General features: G+C 45.3%; 1 protein-coding gene across 3 annotated transcripts in view; it reads right to left on the bottom strand.

Moving 5' to 3' along the window:
- Positions 1-26,395, bottom strand: part of LOC108409121 (uncharacterized) — a 42,240-nt gene extending 15,845 nt beyond the window's left edge. For 2 of the 3 annotated variants that reach the window (XM_073232153.1, XM_073232155.1), the window contains exons 1-5: positions 26,328-26,395; positions 5,087-5,118; positions 4,883-4,987; positions 2,780-2,821; positions 2,433-2,462 (exon numbers count right to left, since the gene is read on the bottom strand). In XM_073232153.1, coding sequence (XP_073088254.1) covers positions 2,433-2,462; positions 2,780-2,821; positions 4,883-4,987; positions 5,087-5,118; positions 26,328-26,380 — 262 coding nt within the window. In that variant the 5' untranslated portion in view covers positions 26,381-26,395. Of the gene's footprint in view, positions 1-2,432; positions 2,463-2,779; positions 2,822-4,882; positions 4,988-5,086; positions 5,119-14,185; positions 14,601-26,327 lie in introns of those variants that run through there. The other variant, XM_017679530.3, reaches the window with a different exon arrangement.
- Positions 26,396-27,448: the final 1,053 nt, after the last annotated feature.

Raw genomic sequence — 27,448 nt, 5'->3', positions numbered from 1 at the left:
AATGCATTATGAAAGGCAACACAACAGATTTTCCTATTATCTGCACTGGCCACTAGCTGCGTAAGTTTGGGCTCTAGTCATGGAAGCCGCTAGGTCTCTCAGTACCTCACTATCCTCAGCTGTAAAATTGGATTAGAATAATACCAGCCCCACAAAGTTAGGAACATTAAATTACTCGTAGGGTCTATGCCTGGCACTCAGCAAGCACCCGGCGAATGTTAGCTAACTGTTATTAACTATTATTTTGCTTTGTGGGACTCATTAAAAAATTCAAGAATTCCAAGGTGACAATGACCCCGTCACTTAGGGGTAAGACCCAATGTGTCAAATGCTTGGTTTTACATTTTAAAGGTCTGAACATCCTTTGGGAGAGTCACCCCAGAGGTGAGACAGGCATCCCTCCCTCCCTCACAGGTGCAAGACCCTACGCCAGCACCAAGGCCCAGGAGATGCAGGCACAGCCCCAGGACAGTGCTCCGGCCCGGGCCACAGGAACTGCCCGGTCGGTCAGGCTATAGGGAGCCCAGGGCACCAGGGGCTGCAAGACAGAACCAGCTTTAAAAAAGAGCATTAAGATGACATGGCTAATGGAGACTGAAAACATGCAGAATCCTACACAGAGCACTGCAGACCTGCAGGTTCTGAGCTGCCACCCCAAGTACTGCACCACATGCCCTACGCCATTTCCTCAGCTGCTGTCCTACACAAGATCGTGAAATTTTAAATTACTTATTGGCTATGCATCTACATGGCATTTCATCCACATCCCATGTTTTCTGTCTTGCTATTTGCCGTGGCAGCACAGAAAGGGAAAGAAGTTAGAGAATCCTAAGCAACCAGCCAACGCAGTGTCTTTAACCAGGTCTTTCCAACCAAAGCACAGGAATTGATACAATTCTCCCCAATTCATAAACCAAAGTTTCTCTTCAATCTATGTGACACAGGTGGCCTCCAAGCTCATGCCTGTGAGAGGAAGGCACGTCCAGTCACAGGGACGCTGGGCCAGTCTGCACCACCAGCTGGACCACAGAGGCGCGGGCATCCCAGCGTGGCCCAACTGAGCCTCCCACTGACCTGAGAAGAGAGGCCAATGGGAGGGCGCCACTCCAATCTCTTCTCCCACGTGGAGAATAAAAGGCCTTATAACAAAGAGGCTAAGTTTAGGGGAAGGCAGAGCCCCTTGGATGGACCTGGGGCAGCCAGGCTAAGCATCCTCAGCTCACCCACAGAAGATGCCAGAGCATCTTCACTACCAGAGAACGTTCCGAGTGTGTAATCCAGCCAGAGCTGGAGCCAGCCACTCTCTGGCCCACACAGGCCTTGCACCGACCCCAGCCCTCAGCCCAACCTTGAGCCTACCTTGAGCCTTACTAACTCCAAGTGCCTCCCACCTGAGTTGCTTGCCTCAGTGAGGCCCTGGCCCAGGCCTGGCTTCTGGACTGTGTCCCCATGGCCTTTACCCAGTTATTTGCCAGGGACAACATCAAACACCTGATCCCAGTACACAGTTTTCTAATTTCATTTCTATCTTAGTTCAGTCTATGGAGGCAAGACTTTTGACTACATTCTGAAGGCTGAAACAATCCATAATGCATAAAAAGGATTGGGAGTAGGAGGGCTGGCACATACTGTTTCCTTATGGGTGTCAGAATGTAACATCTACTCCGTAAGAGTGATGTAATTACAGATTCTTATCAATACATTACACATCGGCAAGGAGCCTACAATTACCTTCACAGGTTCTCCATCAGGAAACTGCAGAGAGAATTACATTAAATACAGAAGGACTCTGAGTGAAGAGATTTCATTTATATTAAAGTATTACAAAGGAGCCCTGGGACTGCTCTGCTACAGTATTTGTGTTGACAGGCAGATATACTCTAAGAACTGGGGGAAAAAATCCTACAGTAAAATAAGTTAAAACATAAGCTTAGTCACTCACAAAACTTTTGACAAAAACCCTATTTTATATTTAGAAGCTATGTCCATAAAGTGGTTTCAGACTCAAGTTGCTCATAAATAGCAACAGCAAGCCAGAAACTTCAAACCACAAAATGGTACATTTTCAGTATCAAATAATTTGCTCTGCAATAATCTGTGAGCAGTGACCACCACAGAAGGAAGTCAAGGCCGCTTGCGGCTACACTGCAGATTAGAGGCAGCCTCCCAATCTCGTCTCCTTGGGGAGACTGGACAGGCAGAACTGCACATACAGAGTCTTGGCATCAAGGCAGATAAAGCACACATTTCTTGTATGCCAAATGGAGTGAGCTCAAATTTTCAAAGTGCTTAGAAGTTTCCTAATGTTTAACTCAATTTTGCACAGAAAAAGATCACGAACAAGCACCTTGCAACTTAAAAATCCCAAAGACTTCCCTTCCCTCTCTTCCTTTCAATGACAACAACAAAAGTTAGAAGAAGAATATACTCACTTGTTTTTTCTGGTTTTGGCTCCCCATTATCTACCAAAAAAATAAAAAGGCTAAGTCAGATTCAGATGACGACTTACGAAAACACAGGCTAATTGGAGAATAGGTAAATGTTTGCCTTTCACCAATAGCAACCATTTCCTGCCTTTCTTCTTCAGCTCATCCGGTTCTGCTACTTTGCCTGCCAGCTAGAAATTATTTAACATGTAAGTACTTTTTCAGTACTTTACAAAACCACCCTAATAATTAATATGTCCTCAAGCAATATATAGGATATGTGCATTATTTTAAAATAAAAATAAAGGCTCATGCCAGAATTCAGTAATTAAAGAAACACATATATTACTTACCAGATTCACTTTCAGAACTGCTCTCAGAAATGCTATCATCTCCTAAATAAAAACATATGCCAGAAGTACACACTGAGTAAGAAGTAGGAACTATTTGTTTCAACTAAACATATTATAAAATAGATCCAAACTCAACAAATTTCTTCTTTAAATCAATTCTCACTGAGTCCAAAGCTGGTCTGGTTCATATAAAAGGAGGTTTATCCTTCCTTGCAAATGGATAATATACACCCTAATTGTTTAAATATGAGCTCAAATCATACTTTGGCTTCAGTATTCATGTTATTCAGGTGTCCCCCACATCCTGCCTGGCTTTGACTTGATCACCTGTGCATCTGGGCAGTTCACGGGCACAAGGTCAAGGACACAGCAGCGTAGAACTCCGGAGCATAAATGCCATTTTACTGACAAACTCAGTCCGTATCAGTCAACTACTTCAGAAAGCACGGTCCCCAAGAATGCTCCCTCTGCTTCCTCACCCCCATTCAGTGCCTGGGCCCACTGCAATCAGGCTTCTGTTCCCACAACTCACCCACACTCCCTTCCCTAAGGCCCCCAGAGGCCCACTAACCCCCAGAAAACGTCTCCCAATCTCCCAACCACTTCCTCCGGCCCGCATGGCCCTCCTGCGGCATCTGGCCCACATGGTGCCGGTTCTCCCCTTACCGCCCTGGGTGTCCTCCTCTTGCCTTGCAGCAGCTCTCCACCATCCCGTCCTCGGTCACTAACCTCTCCCCACTCCCAGCCTCCTTTCCGTCCGGAGGGCCCTCACAGCACCTTTTACTCTCATGTACATGCATTTGACTCTCATTTTACACACCTCACTCTCCACTCGGGCTTGGGGTTCAGGGGTAAATACATGGAAAGCCATTAGCATTATTCTCCCATCTTCCCTCCCTACCTCCAGACCCATGGGCTGGCAATAGTTACATGAAGGAAGGAAAAGATTGAGAATAATGATGAGAACAATATAATAGCAACTAACAGCTGTTTTTGAGTGGTTACTATGTGCCAGACACTTTATATGTATATTTACTCATTTATATTTATTTACTCATTTTGCATATATGTATACTTTATATTATTATGGAAGTGCTTTTCATATACTTACACATTAATCCTCACAGTGGTCCGATGAAGTAAGCTAAGGCCAGTCAACCTACTGAGGCAAGACTCCCACCCACCACTCCCCCTGGGAAGTCTGGAGACCAGATTTCAACTCAGGCAGTCTGGGTGAACTTTTGCACTCTTAATCATGTTGTCACACTTACAAACATGCTTGTTACTGTTTCAGCAGGTCAACCCCCAGGAGCTGGCGACTGACTGGGTGTCAGGGGAGAGTGGGAGTAGAAGGCAGGTTCCTGCACCAAAGGATGCCTGAGTGGAGGGGCAGGCAGTGGGCAAGGAGGGACAGGCGCCAGGAAATCAAGGTGAGGAGACATGGCCTTGGTCCTCCAGGGCTGGAAGCAAGGCGGTGGTTCTCAACCTTGGCTACCCACTGGACGCACCTGGGGAGCTTTCTAAATACACCCAAGCCTAGGACTCTGCCCTTCCTCAGAGGTTCTGATTTAACTGGGCTGGGGTGGGGCTTGAATAGCGGTATTGTTTGAAAGGAACCCAGATGACTGCAATGTGCGGCCAGGGTCAAAGCACTGGACTAGAATGAACCTATCTTAATCACTTCCCCGTTCCCCAAACGTGTACTCCAGGAGGACTGCCAAGCCTTCCTTCCAGCCTACAGCTGCCTCACCACTGCCTGGAGATCCTTTCCCCAGCCCCACATCCAGAACACCCGCGTTCTCCAGAACTCCTTTAAATCCCAGCACGACTGTCACTCCTGCGAAAGCCTCCCTCCACCACAGTCAGCCTTGCCACCTTTGTGACCCCTCCTGTGCATTCATCCTGCTACCAAACAAGGCGGCTGCCTGGGAAGCTGTGGACTGTGAGCCCTGAGGACGGGGGCCATGTCTCATCATCTCAATTCCCAGCACCCACACCTAAGAGACACTCAATGAGCAAATGAATGCACTGCCCAGCTTCAGACCACCAAACCGAGCAAGACGAGCCTTGTAAATTCCCCTGTCAATGCAAACAGCCACCTACCAATCTGGAATGGCGCGCCTCCTTCCTCTGTCTCTCTCTGCCCTTCAGGTAAGGTGGCCAGTTTGCCAGCCAACAGATGGTGAATGCAGGAATGTAAGAAAGTGCCTGCAGCCAATAAATAAAACAAAGAATCATTTTCTAAAACTGTTAACGTTTCATACAGTACAAGTTTTTCAATAACAACATTGAGTTAGAGTACCGTACCTTTTTCTCCTGGACAGGCATTGTAATCATCGCTAAAACAAGAAAAGAGAAACAGTTTTAAAAGCTGATACTAATTTTATAGAAAATAATTACAGAAAATCTTCAAAATGATCATTATATATATTACATGTCTCCAGAAATGTTGCAGACTAGAGAACTCTCTCCCTCCCAATAGTCCTGCTGCCCATCTCACTCTCCACCTGTTGCCTGACTCCTTGTCCTGCCACACCCCCAGGGTCACCACCACACCTTCCCAAGCTCACACACTGCCAGGTCCGCTCCCAGCCACCTGGCCTTCTGCTGTCATGGCCCCAGTCCTATAATCCTGATCACCCCCAGGCCCTCCCTCGGGCCCCCTCCTCCCAGGCCTGCTGCTCTGCTTCTCTGCCATCTCCCTCACAGCATGCCTGGGAAACAAAGGCCTCAGATAGCGCCCATTTTAACTAAAAGGCCCCTTCCTGGACTTCATGTTCCACCCTCACTGCCTGAATGCTCCCTGCCAGGCTCACAAGTAACTCACAATCTCTGCCCTAGACTCAAAACCATCTGGCTTCTGCTCTCCTACGTTACCAACACTGCCCTAGCTAGAGCCACCGATGACTCCTGTCCCATAGGCCAGTGGGCCCTTGGTTCTCAGTGACCTCTCTCATTAGATGAAGCAGGGGACAGCCTTCTCCCAGCTCCCCATCACAGTGACCTCTCCTCTCTGGGTGCTCCATCTCCGGCTCCCTCTCCTCCAGCCTCCTGGGGCTGGCCTGAAGGAATCACATATGTGCCCTTCCCTTCCCACGCCCCACATGGCCTCAGGGCTCACCTCCCTCCATGCCAAGGCTTCAGACCCTAAATCCTTACTGCCTTCCCAGTCACTTCAGCACTTCAAATTGAATACAGTCAGCACTTAACTAATCGCTGCTTTCCCTCTCTATGAATACCTGCTCCCCTGATCTGCCCTTGCAGAGTCACACCTGGTACCTGAGGTCATCACCAGCTCCTGCTCCCTGTTCCTTATCAAGCAGCCAATCCAAGTCGTCCTAAGCCTCCTTCTGCACCTCTTGCCAATATGTCCCCTCCTCTACAGACCCTGCTCCTGCCTCAGGCTCTCTCCCAGCTCTGGCCTCTATAGTTGGTTATCATATCCTCATCATTATCATACTTTCCTGCAATCTCACTCTTGGCCCATCCCTCCTGTGACCATCAGCAGGGACTAGTCATGTGGCTTCTCACTGCTCCTGGCTGTAGCCTAAGTTCCTTGACATGGCAAGCAAGGACCTGCACCCTTGCTTTCCACCCTGCATGCTCCCCCAGAGTGAAAGATCTTCAGTGTCCCAAACACACCCTGCATATCACACGCTCACACACACACCACTCTCTGTGCCCCCAACACACAGGGCCGCTGCCTGTGGCCTTGAGGTCATGCAACCCCAGCTCTGGGTGCTCCCAGGACATGTATTCTGATGTGTGGGCCCTCCCTGGAGTTATGCATGCATGTAAATGACAGTTCTGTCCTCCCCCTTGATGCCCAAACTCCTATTCATCCTTTAAGAACAGCCTTTCTCAGCTTGTGGTCTGAGGACCATTAGAACTATATAGGGTGCCTCTAAAAGCAGTTTTTCTGGGCCCAATAAATCAGAATCTCTGGCAAATAAATGAAAAGGCAGAAAGTAAACAACAGTGGCGTTATTTGCACTTACCAGGTGTTTAAATTGTTCTGTAGTTTCTCATTTAATCATCCCAATAAGCCTGCGGGCTCAGAGAGGTTAATTAACTTCCTCAAGGTCACACAGCTAACAAATAGAAAAGGAAGCACTTGACCCTAGGTCATTATGACTTCAAAGCCCAAGTACTGACTTCATACCATTCTTCCCTCACTCCCCACCACTCTACTCACAGACCCGAACCCTAGAAGTAAACAGAGGAAGAAAACAGAAACAACAGCAAGCCACCCGCTTGCCCTTTCCCTTCTCTTCTTCACCCAAACCCATCAGGGCTCCCAGACTTTGTAAACCTCCTTGCCTCAAGTTTTTATACTGGTACACCTTCCCAAGTATTTGGTGTTTCCCAAGCTCCATGATTCTGAGATATACATGGCATTCTCATTTTCAGACCTAAATCCTCTTGTTTTTTAATCCTAAACTGCTCAAATGTCAAGGAACAGTGGTGAGCCTGAGACTGAGAAAAGCTCCAGGAAACTAAGAAAAGGCTAAACTAAGGTTCTCAATAAAACACATAAAAGAACAACCATCCATTACATTTTTTGCTCTAGATGCATACTTCCTGTACTGGAATCACTATGCCTTTTAATTTTAAAATAATTATGAGAACATGTAGTAGAGTTAGTCATTCGTACTGGACAAAATATGTCTGCTTAAAACACACTTCTGTGTCCTCAATGACAAAACTGCATTGTTTCTCTTAACCAGCACTTTTACATGTCCTTTTCTATAGCTGCTTACTTCTATTTCCAGACATCAGACGTGTATACATCTGCTTAGATATTAGAAATTCTGCTAAAACCCAGAAAAACCTCTAAACCCTTTATTGTCTCCATGAAGTAGGAGAGATCACTGAAGCCTGGGGTAGAGAGCCAGTTCTCTGCACAGCAACCCCGACAGCTGAGGGGAATGGGGTCCACAGGCAACCTCCTGTGTGCAGCGTGGTGGAGGAAGCAGACCCCAGCGTACCCACAGGGCCTTGCCACACCACGGATGCTACTTCCCACATTCTCCTTTTCCATGTGGACTGTTACAAAGTAAAACCGCAGCACCCATTCGAGGGTTCTCACTGTAACAGGGACTGAAGATATGTAGGGAAGGGACGAGTGGATGTATACTTACTAGCACTTACACCTCCTGAAATTTTAATCTGGACTCAATCATTATTGCTAAGTATAATTTTATTGCAGTTCCAACATCAACATCAAATATAAATGCTGCCTCACGCCTATCAGCTTCCAGGCCCCAATTTATTATAGGCCTTTTTCCCCTGGCAGGGGAGAAGGGGATTAGAAACCTGCATCTTGGCACAGTAAAACCTCTGGGCTGCTACAGGACTGAAGAACAGGCTTAAGACTCGAAGGTGTAATATTAAATGAGGGCATTTATTGCATGCTTTTTGGGAGCAGATTATATCAAAATGTGCAAATGAGTAAACCCAACTGTTGTAATTAAATCATGACTACAGGAAAATGAAACCGGAGAGCCACCCCAAACCCTCATGTAGGCACAGCACCTCAGAGCTTCCAAAGTGCTCTCAAACCCCCAGAGCACCAGCTCCCTGCAGGAACCCCCAGGAACACAGGACAAGGATGGCCATCGCCATGTGCCCGGGAGGACACTGCAGCTCAGAGGTGTTGAGTCACTCAGCCAAAAGCAGAGAAGCTGGTGAAGGGGAGAATGAGGATTCGGAAACTCCCACCTCTGAAGGGGCCTTCTCAGAGCTCTGGCCTGGACTTTATGTAGCCTGGGCGGGTAGATATTAAGCATCAGAACGATTTCACCTGAATTTGACACAGTAATTCTCCAGTTGAAGATTTTTAACAATTCTTTAAAAATATAAAACTGTAATACAATAATAGCTAATATTTATTAAATGCTTACTGCATTCTGGAAACTAAGCCAAGGACTTGGCATGCATCAATTAGCTCATTTAATCACCGCAGCAACCTTTTAAACACCTGACACTGAACTATTATTATTCGCACTTTACAGATGAGGAAATAATCCTCAGAGATCTTCCATAACTTATCCAAGACCCCTGGTCCACCTGACCGAAGCACCAAGCTTTTATCAGTACATTTTACCCCAAAAAGCCTAAAATTCTGCCAAGCAGATCAAGAAAAGCCCCAGACCAGTTTCTTCCTCCCAACTGTCCAGCTGCCTGTGTAGGTAATTCTCAACTATAGGGAAACAAAAGTAGTAAGCATAATTAAATCCATAACAAATCCCAAATTCTCCTCTAAGTAACTTTTCACCAGAAATAAACCAAGCAGTGTTTTACTTCTGTTAGCCTCTATCAACCTTCCAGGAAACAGGTCATAAGTAAATGGGTTAAAGAAAGTGGAAAAGAGTTTGTTAGTCACGAATCTGCATAATCACATAATAGCTATGCTGCCAGAGCATAATACCAACGGAAGTAATATTCTCTGTGATACAGACCTCTTTCTCAACAACTCGAATAACACACACCTCACTGTTTACATCACTGGTCCTGTGCTAGGCAGAGGGGATATGAAAGTAACGGACAAAAGTAACATATGACACATGAAACCTGTCCCCAAGGGCACAGAAGGAGGAAGGAGACAGAAAATTACATATATATGATGCAGAAAGAGCAGAGTAAAAACAAACATAAATTCTAGTGTTTACCCAGGGTAGGCGATGATGATCTGGGAAGAACTGAGCTCTTCCACTAAGAACACAGGCATATGACTAACTAGAAGGCCAGTGAAACCACGACGCGGTGGCCGTCTTTGATTGTCAAAGGGCACTCACTACCTCCCCCAGAACAGGATCCTCTAGCTGTTACTCAGAAAAAAAAAGAAAATGAAAGGAACCGGCAACATCTTCGAGTCTGACGCATTATTTTACAGAGGGGGAGATGGGGACTCCAGCAGAGGTTAAGCGATAAGCAACCAACACGACTCAGCAAGTTACAAGCAGAGACGGTCTTACACCTGGTCTCAGGCCTCGTGGCTTAACTCTTCAATTCACACTTGACAAACATAGATGGATTACGTACTACCCACCAGTAAAACACAGCAACGGGGGCTGTGCCTCTGAGAACCCATCGGCCAGACAGGAAAGGCTGTCTTCCTGCAACTGGGACTGGAAGTGCCTTGAGAGAATGACAAGAGAGGCCAGGACTGAGGAACTGCAGAGGGCTTCCTGGGGCAAGTGACATTTAAGCTGAGCCACAAAAGCCAAGCAGGAATGGACAAGAGAGGAAGAATCAGTATGTGTTGGGGAATCGGGGGGATGTGTCTGAGGCAGGAAGGAGTTGATCAAGATCTAGGAACGGAAGGAAAGAAAGTGTGGGGGAGAGACACAGGAGATGAAGGTCAGAGGGGTGAAGAAACCCTAACTCTGTAACCCAACTGATGGCAGGCACCAGGACGCTGGGCAGCAATCATTCCGTCTGTGGAGGGGTCGCTGTATTTCCACCTTGGGAAGATTCAAAACTTGACAGCAGAGGAGGAAGTTAATAGTGCAGGGTCCCAGAAGCCGCTGTCTTCAGTATCTTCTGTGGGGATTGCCTGACCCCAAGTGACCCCCTGACAACCTGCAGGTTCAGACACTGCCTGTGTTGAGTACAGAGGGCCCAAGCATTTCCCCAAACGAAACCTCAGTCCCGCAGGCCACAGAAGACAGTGTACCCTGCCCAGAAAGTGACAAAAACTTCTGAGGGTAGGTAACTTTAAAGCATACTCCAGGGAACTGCCTCCATTCAGCACTGAGCCCTAGAAGCCAATACCAGAGCCCCCTCCATACCAGCCAGGGCGGAAGGACCTCCTTGGTGCCAAGACCTCTGGGACCAGGCCCTGGCGGATGGATCAGGAACTCTACAAGGGGAAAGGGGCAGGGACCTGGAAGGTAGAGGGGAGAGGAGGGCACACTTAGCAGCCAGCTATCAATGCCCCAGGGGAAACTTCATGAGCCAATCTGGTTTCCCATATGACCCAATTTCTTTTCTTCTAAGCACCCCAGGAGATCACTAATCTGCTCACCCATGCTGGAAGCCATCCCATGGCTTTGTTCTTCTATGTCCAGGTCCCTGAGTGACAGCAGTCTTCAATGCTTCCAAAGGTACTTAGCACTGGCCCCTTCACCTACCCTTCTCCCTTTCTTTTTCAGTTAACCAATAGGAAAAACAGTGGTGAAACTGGCAGGTCTTTGGGTATCAAAAGACTAAAGAATTCATTGCACCACTATTTGTCATGGGCAAAAACAAACTACCATGTTCATCAAGAGTAGAGTGGATGAATAAAATACGACACCGTCATATAATAAAATATCATAAGCAATGTGAACAAAAGATGGCTTACGCACAACCACGTGGATCTCACAAACATGATGTTGCACAAAACAAGACACACACAAAAGGGTTACAAAGTTTACAAATAAGAAAAATTAATCTCCATTCCTTTGTGGAGGAGGGATATGATGATGAGCAAGAGGGGTTTTGGGTGGGGGGTGGTTCTCTGTTTTATTTCATGAAAAGGGTGGTGGTTACATAGATGTGTTCATTTTGTGACAATTCATCAAGCTGTCCACTTAAATTGCTTGTGTTTTCTGTATGACTGTACACACACACACACACGAGGGTTTTCAGCATCCTGGAAAAGGAAAAGCAAAGTAGTCCTAACTTCAGCTTTATGGGCCACAGCTGTGAAAGGAGACTGACCATGGCGGGTAGGGGAGCAAGGCAAAGAGGCTGACTGCATTGAAGATAGGGCCTACCAGGCAGCTGGGGGCCGGCAGGAATCAGGGGGAACAGTTTCAGGGTTTACTCCCTTCTTCCTTCTTGTAACTGTCAATGAGATCTCTACACAATTACTCCAAAGGGAAGTGGGCCAGGAGGGAAAAGGGCTAGACCTAGGCTGGCAGGGAGGAGGGAGGCAGCTGGCACATTTCCAGCAGTGAGAGGCCAAGGAGTGGAGGGAGAAGAGGGAAGAGAAAGAAATCCTAATGCCCAGGGTAGGCAAAAAAAGAGGGCTCCCCTGGGCTGGGATGTATGGGAAGGGGGAATTCCCATTAGTCAGCCCAGTAGAAAGGATCCCTTGTCTGCTCTCCTCCCTGAGCCAACAACGCCTGATGTACACCTGGGGCAACAGGTTGCTTGCACTGCTCTGCTGTGCTTTGTTTGCAAGTCGGCATCCCCTGGGAACTAAAGGAGCAAGGGGAGTGCAAATGAGAGAGGGAGAGAGAGCACACAGCACCCAACACACCGTTTGGCATATAATTTGCATTGAAAAAAAAATGTTCTCAAACAAATAAATGAAATAATGTGATGACATAAGACTCTATTCCTCGGTACTTTAAAAAGTCTATAATAAATAATTAAAAATATAAATAAATTGCCAAAAATGGGCAAATGGCTAAGTATCATAGTGGCATGCTGTGCAACTACTAAAAGTGACAAGCAAGAATAGCCAACATCCGCAGGGTGCTTTACAATTTGCTGAGAACTGCACCTCACCCTTGTCTGACAGAATTACATGGACTTTGTTGCCACACTGAAATGTAAAAATGACACATCAGACACAATGTCCATAAAGGGGCCTGAAAAATCAGAGATGGTAGACTAGCAAATTTTCACAGAAAGGGGTAGGAGGACCCTCATCTTAAAGTAATACTAGGAAGGGCCGGTAGTTCTGATCAACCAGCAGTTTAATTAGCTCTGCTTGTGTAAATAACTGTGCTAATTTCACGTATTATATTTAAGTCAATTCCTATCTTGTTTTTTGGGGGATAATTTAATTCAAAGTTCTCTTTAACTGCATTTGCAAGTTTTACTTTTGGGTGAATACCTCTGAAGAAGTGTGTTTGATGTTCATGGTGAACTGAGCTCTTGTCTTAGTCTGGTTTTATTCATGCTCCTAACACCAAGAAATCAAATAGGAAAACCTATCTACACAGACTTTTCTAGGCTTGCACAAGTGTTTTAAAGGAAGAACACAAACAATAATCCCTCTCTTCTCCTTGAGAAGCTGGGCCTAATGTTTAATGATGCATAAAACACAAGTCGTAGACACTTTACATTTGGCATTCTCTTCTTCGTCTAGTTGTTCCTGTAGAAACTTTATTTTGCAGGAGTGACTGTCCTAAAAGTAAATTCTCTTCAGAGCCTTAATCTTTGCTGAGCGTTTAGGCGCTGCTGGGAGGACTTCCTGCAAGCACTAACAGCAGTAAAAGGATTAGCCACAGGATACATTTCCCAACCCACCCATCACGTGTCTTTTGCTGAAGCACGACAACCAATGCTAAAGCCTCCTTTTTGCAGATTACAGTGGGGACCTCTGGGAGAACACGACCGGGACACCCTTACAGCATCCCCAGACCAGCCCTGAATCAACATTACCCTGCAAAAAGCAGCTGCTTTAAAAGGCTATGGGGCGCTGTTGAGAAACAGGCATTAGGGCTCCCTTTAGAGTAACAGCAGAAAGCCTCAAGTAACGCCGATTTCGCGCCTTCTGAATGCAAGACTGCGTCAGTGCTGCAGGCGGGTGAGGGGTAGAAGAGGGCGAGGATTCTCCCCTCAAGGGGAAAGCGGAGGCGTTAAGGGATCTGAACCTGCCCTCGACTCAAACAAGTTGGAAGCTGGGTGGCCAGAACGCCGGCGGTATTCAGAAAAACCGGAGCCCCCGCCGGGAGGAGCCCCCAGTCCTCCGCCAGATGGAGGGAGCCGGGGCTCTGGCTTGCTGACGCCCGAGAGCTGGGGGCAGACAAAGACAGCTGAAGCCTGGCCGCGGGGCAGGGAGTCCACCCGCAGAGTTCGTAAGAGCGGTAGCGCGATTGGCCTTCCGCACCCGCGGGCTGCCCGCAGCCGCCGCTACCAGGAGGATGTGAACAAATCGGGCCCACCTGCAGACACCGCGTCTCCCACGCGCGCTCCCCGGGTTGCACAGCGGCGGCGGCCGCAGGGGGCAGCAGCGCAGCCTCTAGGCCCCGCCTCCGGCCCGGGCGCACGGGACCTCCCCCCTTTGCGCGCCGCCGCCTCCCGCGCGGGCACCTGCGCGCGACCCCGGCGCCCCCCGCCCTCCGCAGGTGCTGTGGTCCCGGCCCCCGGCTGGGGATATGGCGTGGGAGTCGGGCGTGCGAGGGCGCGACACCTCCCCCAGCTCCGCGCCCTGCAAAGGAGGCAGGCGCCGCCGCCGTAGGGCGCTTTGTTTGTGCGACGGGAGCGGGGATGCCGGGGCGGGAGTGGCGCCCCCGCCGGAACAGGGGCAAGGGCGCAGCCCGGGGCGCGGGCTGCTGAAGGGAGCACAGCCTCTCCGCTCGCGGCGCGCTGGGCCCTGCCGCCTCCCACCCCTGCTCGGCCCCTTCTCCTTCGGACTACCGCCCCCACCCCCAACGCCGCCGCCGCAGCCCGGAGCCCACTCACCTGCTCTCCACGACCTCCGCGCCGCCGCTCATTGTCGCTCGGCCGCTGGGAGGGGGCGCCACGCGCACCCGGGGCTGGGCGCTCTGCTCGCGCTGAGGCGGCTACTCGAGGGGCTCGCGTGCAGATCACTGCCCGGAGCACCCAGAGGCGGCCTGCGCTGCAGAGGGAGGGAAGAGGGCGAGCGAGAGCCACTGGAGGAGGGGACTGGGCGGGAGGGGGCGCCGGGCGCGCATCTGCAGCCGCAGCCAGAGGCGGCCGGGGCTCCTGTAACGGAAAGGCAGCTCGCCGGCGGCTCCGCGCGTGCACACCGGCGTGCATACTCGCTCACGTGCGCACCCTAGGCGCGCCGTAGCTGCTTGTTGGTGCCCTCACTCTTCAGGAACTCAGTTTGGGGACACTAACGCCGAGGCTTCTGTAAAGAAAGCCAAGTCCCCATTCTGGAGGGGACAGAGACCTCTTGTAACCCTGATTAGTGTTGGATATTAGCTGGGTACAAGAAATGCCGCCCCTTCCCCAAAAAACGGATTCTCAGATTCACTTTTTGGGATTTGTAAACTCCCTGCGATTCTGTGCCAGCTTTGTATCTCAGTACAATTGCCTGGAGAGAGGGATCAGAGCTTTCATCTGATTAAATAGCTGTGTGGATTCTCCCCAAACTAAGGATGGGTGGATTAAACCAGTGACTTCCAAACTTTGAGGCACATTAAACCACCCAGGGAGTTTTTGAAATCACAATGCCCTGAGTGGTATCCCAGACCAATTAAATCAGTGCGTTGGGTTCCAGGCATTAGTAATTTTAAAGATCCCTGGTGATTGCAATGTTCAGGCAAGTGTGGAAACTACTGCTTAGAATGTTGGTGGCCCTCACCATACAGTGCTGTCTTTTACCCCATTTTCAGTGCAGTTGTTGGCTTGTCTGTCTTTTCCATGAGTGGTGGGTATCTCAGAATCTAGCCCAGGTCTGACTCACTCAAGGTAGGTGCTCCCTTAACATTTTGTTTCAGGAAGGAGTCAAAGGCAGAGTCCAGGATGGGTCCTCTACCTTGCACTTTGCTTTTTTCTGAAATTTCTCATGGGCTGAAATACTTCCGACCTCATGGAAATGGCCTCATGTAATGGCTGAGGCTGGGGGAGAAAATGAGTCATTGTAGCTCGAACACATAATCTGTCTTTTAGATTTCTCCAAAGGTCTCAGACCCAGAATGCCCCTACCTGGCTCACAGTGACTCAAAGAGCCAGCACTGGCCATGTGGATGAGTACAGTAGAAGTCATAATCCTTATGAATGGAACACCCAAGAGTCCCAACACTGTGACAGATATTTTATATTCTCGGGAAGAGCTGACCAGGCACTATTACCTGGGCGTTGGTGTTCTGTTGAATGTAAACAATTTCAAACACATCAACATCAGACAGGGCCCCTCTGTGACCGTGATAGATCAAGACAAGAACACGACCACTCCACAATCATGACTGAACACAGAAAACATGAACGTTGTCCAAACCACAAAATACCAAACATACGGCTATTTTGGCTAATAAGAGGAACTGCTGCTGCTTCACCAGTTATGGCCTGAGCCTCGCTCTAATCTGCCCTCTCTGTGGATAAGATTTATGAAGATACACATTCATAGAATTAGCCCTGCTTTCCTAAGTCCTCCCCCAAATCAGCTAAAAGCCCAAACGCTTAATATTTTCTAACACCCTCTCACTGAGACACCACCAGGTGTGCATTTCCCTCACTGCAATGAGAAATGAACCCAACTTGTTTAAGTATAGGTGTATCCCTAGTGGTTTTTGGCCAGAGGGCATTAAAAATAAATTATTTAATCATCATGGTAACAGACAAGATAATCATTACATGCTCTTCACATATAAACTGACTGAGGCTCTTATAGATCAGGTAACTTGAGCTCACACAGGGCTAGCTGGCTATCAGTGGAGAGCTAGGGTTCACATTCATATGAGTTTGTGAGTAGCCAGGCTACCATGTTGCTTATTCACACAAAGTTTGTCTTCCAGATGATCCTAATTCCAACCCCAGCTCTGCCCTTTCAGATGTCCTAATTTGAGCAAGTCAGTTAATCTCTCTTAACTTCAGCTTCCTTGCCAATAAGTAAGAGGATGGGAGGCCTAGGAGCAGGTGTTTCTTATTGAGATAAATTGACATATAACATTATATTTGTTCCAGGTATACAACATAGTGATTTGATATTTATATATATTGTGAAATGATCACCACAGTAAGTTTAGTTAGCATCCATCTCCACGCATAGTTACAAATTTTTTTTCTCTTGATGAGAACTTTTAAGATCTACTCTCTCAGCACCTTTCAAATATACTACACAGTGTAATGAACTGTAAGAAATTGGTATATTTTTTATAAGCTCCCCAGGTTGCCCAACCCAGCGCTTTTTGGCACACTCTGGTTTGGGATTTACCCTGTGTCCCTTCCGTTCCCTCCTAATAGCTCCTCAACCAATTGTAACATCTTTCACAGCCTGCTCCCCACTCTTGTTAAGGTTACCGGTTACCTTGCCACTGCTGGATCTGAGGTACCCTTTCCCATAGACCTTTGAGTCAGTTGACGGTTCTGTCCTTCCTGAAATTCTCCTTCTTTGGCTTCCAGGAAGCCCGCATGGTATGTATGACAACCAAATGACACCCTCAAAGAACTGAAGCTCTCAATTCAACAGACTGTAGGGAACTAGTCTGTGGGCTTCTAAGTGGACTCTTCACTCCAGTTGAGTCTTTTGATGACTGCAGCCCTGGTGGACAGCTTGGCTGCAATCTTAAGAGACCTTAAGCCACAACTACCCAGCTAAGCCACTTCTGGATTCCTGAACCACACAAACTATGAAATAATGTTCATTGGATAAGCTGCCAAATTTGGATTTGTTATGCAGCAATAACTAATTAATATAAACAGGAAATAAGATCCTAGGGTTAGTGCAGTAAAATAACATTATTTACATTTTAACTTAAATTCAACCTTACTTGCTTTGCAGAAGACAGAGAGAGAATAATTTATACAGTGTCAACAATTCTGTCTGCTAATCAGTGAAATGATGAGATGAGATGTATGAGATGAGTCTGCTTTATTAGTCAGACTGGCCCAGTCCCGGACAACTCTCCTAGAAGAGAAGGTCTCGATGCTGACTGTGCTGCTCGTATTTTTAAATATCCATGTTTTATACAAAATGAGAAGAAAGAAGTTAATTCACTGACTTGGGTTTTGTATGTAATGTAGACAAAATGAAATCCCTTAAGGCATCAGGACCTGAGCCCAGGACTCCCCCAAACCAAGAACAGTACTGACCTTAGGCCAGTGTAAGAGGAGCCCGCCCTGGGATCCGTGCTTCAGAGGGCCCTCCTCCAATCACACCTCCCACGGGATGAGGAACCAGTGATGTGCCCTTCCCAAGCCTGTTCCCCACCACGTCTACTTCTAGACCAAACTCAGGGGATGAGAAACCCCAAATTCCCTGCCCAAATGGCCCTGAGCCCACTTGTAGGGCCTGCATATGCCTTTTCCCCAGGCCCAACTTTCCAAGGGTGGAACACGATACCAGAGGGTGTGCACACCCAGGACGAGGGGAGACCAAGGGGCAGCTCTTTAATGGAATGTGCATGGAGCTTGCACAAGGGAGCTGAGTGGGCCACACATGCACACAAGACAGCAGGGGAAAACCAGAAGAGTGACCTCTGGGCACTGAGCCAGCTCTCCTGTTGCTGCCCCACACTGGGGTCGGACTCTGAGGACTCCAACTTGACCTGGCCTTCCACGTCATTTTGCAGAAATATTTTTAAAGGCAGGAAGATAGAATATATTTCATTTAATAGTGTGTTAGCTTGATTTATAACTTAAACCTGTAACAATATAACATTTTAATACTTATATTTAAGATTTAGTAATATACATTAAATATATAAAATTTTAAGTATATAAACAGAAATATTACATGTGAATGTCCATTTGTACTCTATCCCAGGGTCCCACAAATGACCTGGAAGCCCTGGCTAAGAACTAACTTCTTTATCTTTACTCTTTAGTTTTGACCTCTCTTTTCCTGAGGGAGTAGAGGCCAAGGAACCATTTGAATGGGAGAGGAGGGCAATGGGATAAAATGATTTGTCCATCTCCTTCTTCTTTTTTTTTTTCACTTTTATTTTGGTATCATTAATACACAATTACATGAGCAACATTGTAGTTACTAGATTCCCCCCATTATCAAATCCCCACCACGCACCCCATTACGATCATTGTCCATCAGCATAGTAAGATGCTATAGAGCCACTACTTGTCTTCTCTGTGTTATACTGCCTTCCCCGTGACCCCTCTACATTATGTGTGTCCTTCTTCTTTTATTTAGGTATGTTTGTTTATTTGCCCAGCATCTCTGGTTAAATCCGTAAAGACAGTGTGCCTTCCCTCTCTGAGGTCCAAATCATGCTACTTCTTGGAAATCCCTGTAAGTAAACCTCATGCTTGAATTTTTGTGTGGTAGTGGTGGTAGTTTAATGTTCTCCCTGAGATAATTACTCATCTCATTTGGGAGTTAGTGGTCCCAGACCATTTTCCCTGAACCTTCACATATATTATGGAAAACATTGTGTGTGTGTTTGTCTCAAAAATTGTACGACATATGCACAATTTTTCAATTCATTTTTACTCTATAATCTATCTCAAAAATCTATCCATCTTAAGAATAAATTTTGCTGTTTATATAGTTAGCACTATTCCATTTATAAAGCTTTACTTAAATAACCTCATTTTGATGCAAAATATATGAAATTTGTGAGCCATGCATGTTTTTAGATTAAACAGTAATTTTATGTATCCTAATTATTTGGAGAATTGGTGTTAGAGAAGAGAGATTTGAAGAGAAATTTCCTGAAGACACATCTTGGAGATTTCCTTAAATACTGCTATATCAGAGTAAGAATTTTTCAGCTAAGCTTTGAATAAGACCAGCTATTTCCTGATTTAAATATGACAGAGATTACTTGCTTTCCTCTCCCCATCTGTTGCTTCTGTGTCACAGTCTCGTCTGCTTTATCAGGCCACAAAAGGCAAGTGTAGCCAAGAAATCAACACTACAAAGTTCTTTGGTTGCTGACGTTAGCCAGGGGAAATCTTTAGTTGTGTGTTTAAGCATCTCTTGGTTTTCTTCCTAAAGGCTATTTGATATAATCTCTTGGGTTCTGAACTACCTTGGAGTTTGCAGTGGTTGCTTTCTAGAACAAAGGCATCCAATATTTTGTATAATGTAATCTTCATGGCATCGCAGGGCGTGCTATGGATCTGCTCTTTCAGCAGACAAAACTGCAATATTCCAGCTTCCATGGAAAAAGGCAGATGTTGCCCACTGCTCTGCTGTCAGTCACAACTCACCATGGGGCACAGTCACCACAGAGGGACACACCACCACGGATTATAGGGACTTTTGTCCAGAACTGACAGACTCCCAGCAGTGGAGCTAACTCATTTACTTAGTTGTAATGGACTGCATGGTTGTGGCCCCCACCAGATTCACATGTTGAAACCCTGCCTCCCAATGTAATGGTATTAGGAGGTGGGGTCTTTAGGAAGCAATTAGGTAGATGAGGTCATGATGGTGGGACCCCCAAAATGGATTAGTGTCCTTATAAGAGAAGACACAAGAATTCCCTATCATGTAAGAAAATAGCAAGAAGGCAACCATCTGCCAGCCAGGAAGAGGCACCCCCCTCAAGAATCTGCCAGCACGTTGGACTTCCCCGCCTCCAGAACTGTGAGAAACCAATGTCTGTTGTTTCAGCCACCCAATCTATGGCATTTTGTCACAGCACCTGAGCAGACTTAGACACTGGTCTTTAGACTTCGTTAACAACAAACATTACACTATTTTGATGAGGAATACTCAGCTTCTGCCCTTAACCAGCTATACTTTACCTCTTCACTTCATTCACTTACAGAGACAGGGAGCATGTGAGGAGGAATCCCGGGGAAGTAAATTCAGCCAGGAAATTATCATACCTGCCTCCTGTATCCCTTATGCCCCCATTCTAATTATGCACCTGAAGATGTAACTGCCTCATACAGTGATTTCCAAATCTAGTTTGGGGATGCATTACCATGTCTCCAATTAATTCCAGAGCTATTACAAAACAAATATCAATCAACATAATTTTAACTCTCCTTAATTTTAATAATTAAAATTTTTTTAGAAGACAATAGCATAATTGTAATTCCAGAAAAATTAGAAAATTTCCTTTTACTGTGTTTCGGTATTTTTTTTAATATATTAGGATTTTATTCTTTCTTTTTTTGCAGATGTCTTTTTTCTTTTCTTTTTTATTAAGGTATCATTGATATACACTCTTATGAAGGTTTCACAAGAAAAACAATGTGGTTATTACATTGACCCTTATTATCGAGCCCCCCCACATACCCCATTGTAGTTACTGTCCATCAGTGTAGTAAGATGCCACAGAGTCCCTATTCTTCTTCTCTGAGCTACACTGTCTTCCCGGTGACCCCCCACACACAATGTGCACTAATCATGATATCCCACAATCCCTTTTTCCCTCACTACCACCTACCCTCCCACACCACTCCCCTTTGGTAACCGCTAATCACTTCTTGGAGTCTCTGAGTTTACTGCTGTTTTGTTCCTTCAGTTTTGCTTCCTTGTTATACTCCACAAATGAGGGAAATCATGTGGTATTTGTCTTTCTCTGCCTGACTTATTTCACTGAGCATAATACCCTCTAGCTCCATCCATATTGTTGGAAATGGTAGGATTTGTTTCTTTCCTATGGCTGAATAGTATTCCATTATGTATATGTACCACTTCTTCTTTATCCATTCATCTACTGATGGACTCTTAGGTTGTTTCCACATCTTGGCTATTGTAAATAGCGCTACAATAAACATAGGGGTGCATATGTCTTTTTGAATCTGAGAAGTTGTATTCTTTGGGTAAATTCCAAGGAGTGGAATTCCTGGGTCAAATTGTATTTCTGTTTTTAGTTTTTTGAGGAACCTCCATATTGCTGTCCACAATGGTTGAACTAGTTTACATTCTCGTGAGCAGTGTAGGAGGGTTCCTCTTTCTCCGCAGCCAACAATTGTTGTTCCTAGTCTTTTCTATGTTGGCCATCCTTACTGGTGTGAGGTGATATCTCATTGTGGTTTTAATTTGCATTTCCCTGATAATTAGCAATGTGGAACATCTTTTCATGTGCTTCTTGGCCATCTGACTTTCTTCTTTGGAGAAGTATCTGTTCATATCCTCTGTCCATTTTTTAATAAGGTTATTTGCTTTTTGGGTGTTGAAGCATGTGAGTTCTTTATATATTTTGGATGTTAACCCCTTGTCAGATATGTCATTTACAAATATATTCTCCCATACTGTAGGTTCTTTTTTGTTCTATTTATGGTGTACTTTGCTGTACAGAAGCTTTTTAGCTTGATGTAGTCCCATTTGTTCATTTTTGCTTTTGTGTGCCTTGCCTAAGGAGATGCATTCAGGAAAAAGTTGCTCCTGTTTATATTCAAGAGATTTTTGCCTATGTTTTCTTCTAAGAGTGTTATGGTTTCATGACTTACATTCAAGTCTTTGATCCATTTTGAGTTTACTTTTGTGTATGGGGTTAGACAATAATCCAATTTCATTCTCTTGCATGTAACTGTCCAGTTTTGCCAACACCAGTTGTTGACAAGGCTGTCATTTCCCCATTGTATATCCATGGCTCCTTTACTGTATATTAATTGACTGTATATGCTTGGGTTTATATGTGGGCTCTCTAATCTGTTCCATTGGTCTATGGGTCTGTTCTTGTGCCAGTACCAAATTATCTTGATTACTGTGGCTCTGTAGTAGAGCTTGAAGTTGGGAAGCAAGATCCCCCCTGCTTTATTCTTCCTTCTCAGGATTGCTTTGGCTATTCAGGGTCTTTTGTGGTTTGTTTCTGTATTATTTTATGTCTAACCCTACCTGCCCATTTTTAATGACAGAATCTGTAAATGTCAGGCAGAGTGTTAGTTTGAGTTGAAAACAATTTTAGTAAAGCTTTGTGGCATGACATGGAGCCCACAGGCCATCAGCAGCGTCAGCCAGAGACAGAAATGCAGAATCTCAGGCCCTCCTAGACCTACTGAGTCTCAACCTGTATTTTAACCCAACCTCCTGATGATTTGTAAGACTGTACTTACTGAGAAGGGCTGACTTAAAAGATACTGGGTTGTTCACAGCCTCCAGGAGAGCCAGAGCTCCAACTCTGGGATGCTGCCGTCTGAACCAGCAGGCAGGTCACCTGCAAAGGGGCTCATTGAGGGCAGCAGCCTGTGGGCCATGGGCCTTCACCACTGAGCCCATGTGATACCAGCCCCCTCTTCACTTCTCTGGCTTCCAATCCAAGGCAGGGCCGATGCAGAGGGTTGCTGCAGCCCTGGACACAGCCTCCCTGCCCACCAGTTTAACAGAGACCAGGAAAGAGAGCAACACTTTCAGTTTAAGTAATGAGAGGAGGGGTGCTTCCGAAAGGAGAGAGAGTCTTCAAAGCGTAGGCGAGGGGGTTCAGTTGCTGGTGGCCAAAAGGAATGACAACCCTCTGTTCCCTACAGATTTCTGTTTGGAAGAATGGTGGAGTCCAGCTCTGAGCCTACCACCCAGTCACCCCTTGGCAAGTCCAGGAGCATCTCACAGCCTGTTTCCTTCTCTTTAATACCATTTTAGTACGATAGTTTCTATTTACAGAGCTTTATAGTTTGCAAAACATTCCCATGCATATGTTTTCATTTGAGCCCCAGGAGACCTCTCTGATGAAAGGAGTGCACAGACTGGAAGGACTGGCACACAGTGCCTGCTTGGGGGAGACTGCAAATCCTCAAGCCCTTCATACTGTGACCCTGCATTAGAAATGAAAGCCACGCGCCCAAGAGCGAGTTCTGCGGTAGGTTGTCAAACTGGGGCTTAAGGCCTAGCCTACCTGCAGTTTCCACCTCCCAGGAATGTAGTTTTAGTTAATCAGAACTATAGGGCCAGCACCATGAGGTAATATGTTGCATGACCCCTCTCCATCCTCTCACCCCAAAATATTCTAAGGTGATCTGCATGCAAAAGACACTCTGCTCCTTGTCCTGAGGGAGGGTGACCATACTGGAAACAACCCTTTCTTTTATCTTGTTAATAACTCTTTGTCTCCACCCTCCTCTCTATAAAAACCTTCCATTTTGTTAACTCCTCAAAGCATTTTTCTACCTTCTAGAATGGATGCTGCCTGATTCATGAACCACTTAATAGAGCCAATTAGATGTTCAAATTCACTGGGTTGAATTTTGTTTAACACCTGTAACCACAGTCAAATGAGTTAAGGTATGTGAAAGTAAGTTGAAAATTGTAATGTGTTATTCCAATAAAAGGTGTTCCTTATTACTCTAGTAACACTCACAAGTAAGCTTCTAACTGAACTGAATGACCCACCCACCATGATTCTGTTGTTTCCAGATTAAGCAATCCCTTTCTTTCCTTATAGTATGGTAAAACTGTTACCAGGGAAAGTTAATAATTAACATCAGTGGTAGTGTGCATATTAATGACAATAAAAGCACCATAAAAACGCAGATGCAAGTAACTGATTAAACTAAGACTGTTTCATTGCCTGGTGTCTTCTACAAAAAGTAACAAAATCTTAAATGTTTCTTTTGAACTATTTTGAAGAACATTCTGTTCTATGAGTTACAAAGGCAGCTAAAGGACCAGGACAATAATAAGACCAGAATTCAGGTCTTCTGTTCTCAAAAATCAATGTTTATTTTGAGTTTCTCAGATAATGAGTCTCTTTATTTTTTTCTCCAGAAAGACACAATAGTTCCCTTTTATCTCTCTTTAACAGTAGGTCACACCTTATGTTTCTTTTATTATTATGAATTCTGCCAACTTCAGTTTTTTCTTTGTCATTGGTATTAAATCAAGTGAAAGACCTTTCGACAGTTTTAAATTGAGTGAGGTCTCAGTGTCAAATGTCTTTGGCAAAGCCTGCCCAAGGAAATAAGTTTTCAGCAAAGCTGTGAAAAAAGGATTGCTACTTTTTTTTCTACTGTTTTTTTTTTTACTGTTATGAAGTCCCTGCTCTGCAAATACATGATGATAAATATTATCCCTATCCCACCTAAATGGAAATATCTTCATTCACATTCATTTATTTGCCTTTTTGGTGGGAAAAGTGGTCCTTTTCTGTTTTGAACATGTATGTATGTATTAGTTAATAGCTGCCCATTTGTGTTGTGAGTGGTAATTGCAAAGGACTGACCTGGGTTCAAATCCCAGTGAATTAGGTAGGCGATAACTATCAAAACAGTTTCTCCCACTTCTACCACCAAGTCTGCTTTCCAGCCTATGGGGAAGGCAGAAAGAACTCATGCCCCTTCCTTTCCTGAACATGAATGACTTCTGCCCCCAGCACATTGGTCAGAAGCTAGTCTCAAGGTGAGATCCAAGGGAGGCTGGGGAATGTGGACTTTACCCTGGGCAGCCATGTGCCCAACTAAACATGTACATATTTTTCTAATAAAAAAGATGAGAATGAATATTAGGACAACCGAGAGTCTTTTCCTCCTTTAGCTTCACCACTCTCTGACATTGGACATCTTCTTATCCTCTCTGAGCCTCATTTTTTGTCCTTGTGGAATCAGTGTAATGGTATCATAAACATATTGTTAGGATTTAGCTAGTGCATGTAAAGTGGCCAGCTCAGTGCCTGGCACAAAGCAAGCCCTCAGTAAATGTTAACTACTATTAATACTGAAGAAGGATTATGTAATTAAAGTACTAGATTGGAACTAAAATCTGTATGATGACTATAAAACTCAAATTATACTGTCAGCATATCACAAGGATTATTTTGCTGGGCATTGTGTAATTGCTGAGCTTTCTTCTATCTATATTTCAAGGAATCCTAGGAGCTTAATCAAATATTAAGATGAGATATTTTCAGATTCTTGGACAACTGAGGTTTAATTTCCCAAGGTAGGAATGGTGATCCCACTAGTACGTATGTATGTTAACCTATATTACCTAGATATAGTAGGTAAATATCTAGATAGTGACCTAGAGCATTGACACTTAGCCTTAAGTTTTTCAAAATTAAAGTTTGTGTCCAATTATTTCTAAGGCTACAATAAATTCTTAACTAAAATAAATTTTTATGCATACAGTATCCATAATATTTTGACATATTTTATGCAACACTTATGGAGCTCTGATTATGTACCAAGCATGCTGGTAGGCACCGGAGATACAACGCCAAGTGAAGGTAGACATGGACCCTGTTTCCTGGACTGGACAGTCTCTTAGAGAAGATAGGCTTTAATCACATAATTGCACAAGTCCTTGTTAAAACAGCAACTCTGGTATTGGGACTAGGAGGTACATGGTGCTCTGAAAATGTACAGTTGGGCAAAGTGGCTATACAGGGAGATGGGGAAGGTTATCCTGAGGAAAGTCATGCCCTCTTACCATCTAAAGCATAAAGAGGAGTTGATGAGGAGTAGAGGACATGTTCTGATGCAATCTGAGTCAATTCAGGTTTTATGGGGCCTGAGATAATAGAATTTGGGAAGCCTTCTGACGTAAAAGGGATATACACATACCTTACTTTTGCAAACTTTACAGAAGCACATGACCATGCAAACACATTAAGGGCATCATGCAAGTGAGTGGCTCTGGGACTCAAGCTTCCTCAGCTGTAGGTAACCCCTTGGGATGGGACAGACTAATGCTGTGATGACTTTTGAGTGAGCAAGGGAAGTTTCCAGGCCCTGCCAGGGGAGACAAGTACTCTAGTTTCCTCTTAGAGCCAGGGACCACTTGAGAACCCTTCAAGCAGTCTCTATGTAACCTCAGTTTTCAATTAAAAAGCCCAAAAGTGTTTGGGGCAGATTTTCTGAAAGTAGTACTAATGGGCAGATTCCCTCCATCCTCTATCCCCAACATATGCAACCCAAGGCAGAACACAGCTAGGGAGACCAACCATCTCAGCTGGCCTGAAACACTCCCAGTTTTAGCACTGAAAGTGCCACATCTTAAGGAAATCCAATAAGCAAATGAGACAGTTGGTCACCCTCACCCGGAAGAGAGCAGCTTGTAAGTACTCACCACTCTGCTGTTTCCTCTGGTTGAAGTGGGTGACAGGAATGATTACTGCCCATTCCTGTTCCTTTCTATTTCCCAGCAGGAGGGAGGATTATACTTCTCTCCTCCTTTGAAGTTAGGTCACATCATGTGGCTTGATCTGTCCAATAATAGACAAGTGGAAAAGAGGAGTGTGACTTCCGGATAGAAGCATTTAAGAACCCAGGATGTGATTTTCTATCTTCCCTTCCTCCTGCATTGGCAATGTCTTCAATGGGAGAGCCTTTGTCAGCCTGAGTCCCTGAATGAGGATAACATGGAGCAGAGCCCCTCACAGACCCTCAAGGTCACATTGTGTAAGTGTGTAATAAACTATTGTTTTTTTAAGCTCCTGAGAACTGGATGTCTTTTGTTACTGCAGCATAACCCTGTCCATCCTGACTGATACAGGAAGTGAAACTGAAACTCTACTTTAGTCTGTAGTAATGATATGTTTAATGATTTTCCTGTGGCAACAATCAAACTTTTGTACATATCCCACTATGGTACTGACACAAAAGAAAATCAGTATCCAGTTGCCAAACCATCTGTCAGGAGAAAGTCCCTGGACTAACCTGAAGACCTAGTGAGCAAAAGTCCCTGGGCCTCAGATTCCTGGAGCAGATGTTGCCCTCCGGACTCACAGGATGAGGCAGATGCATGGTGCCCAACCCCTTCAGATGAAAGGGGTCTCTGCCACAAGCATGTTAAACTGAAGATTGTAAAATTTAACATGCTCTCTGATAGAAACAGCATTAAGTCAGATACTAGATATAGATACAGATATATATATAGTATCTATTTATATCTATTATATGTAATTTACATATATTTAAGTTTATAGAAGCATAATTTATATAGCATAAAATAATTTTAAGTATACAATTCCATGATTTTTAGTAAATTTACCAGATTATGCAACTAATACATTATCATTCATTAGAATATTTCTGTCACCCTGAAAAGATCCCTCCTGCCCATTCACCCTTAATGACCATTCCCATCTCTAGCCGCAGGCAACTACTCATGTATTTTCTATCTCCGTAGGTTTGCCTTTTCTGGATACTTTATGGAATCATACAATATATAGTCTTTTGTGTCTGGTT

The sequence above is a fragment of the Manis javanica genome, chromosome 3 (assembly GCF_040802235.1).
Source record: "Manis javanica isolate MJ-LG chromosome 3, MJ_LKY, whole genome shotgun sequence".
In the NCBI taxonomy this organism is placed as follows: domain Eukaryota; kingdom Metazoa; phylum Chordata; class Mammalia; order Pholidota; family Manidae; genus Manis; species Manis javanica.
This window is presented reverse-complemented; position numbering and strand designations above follow the sequence as displayed.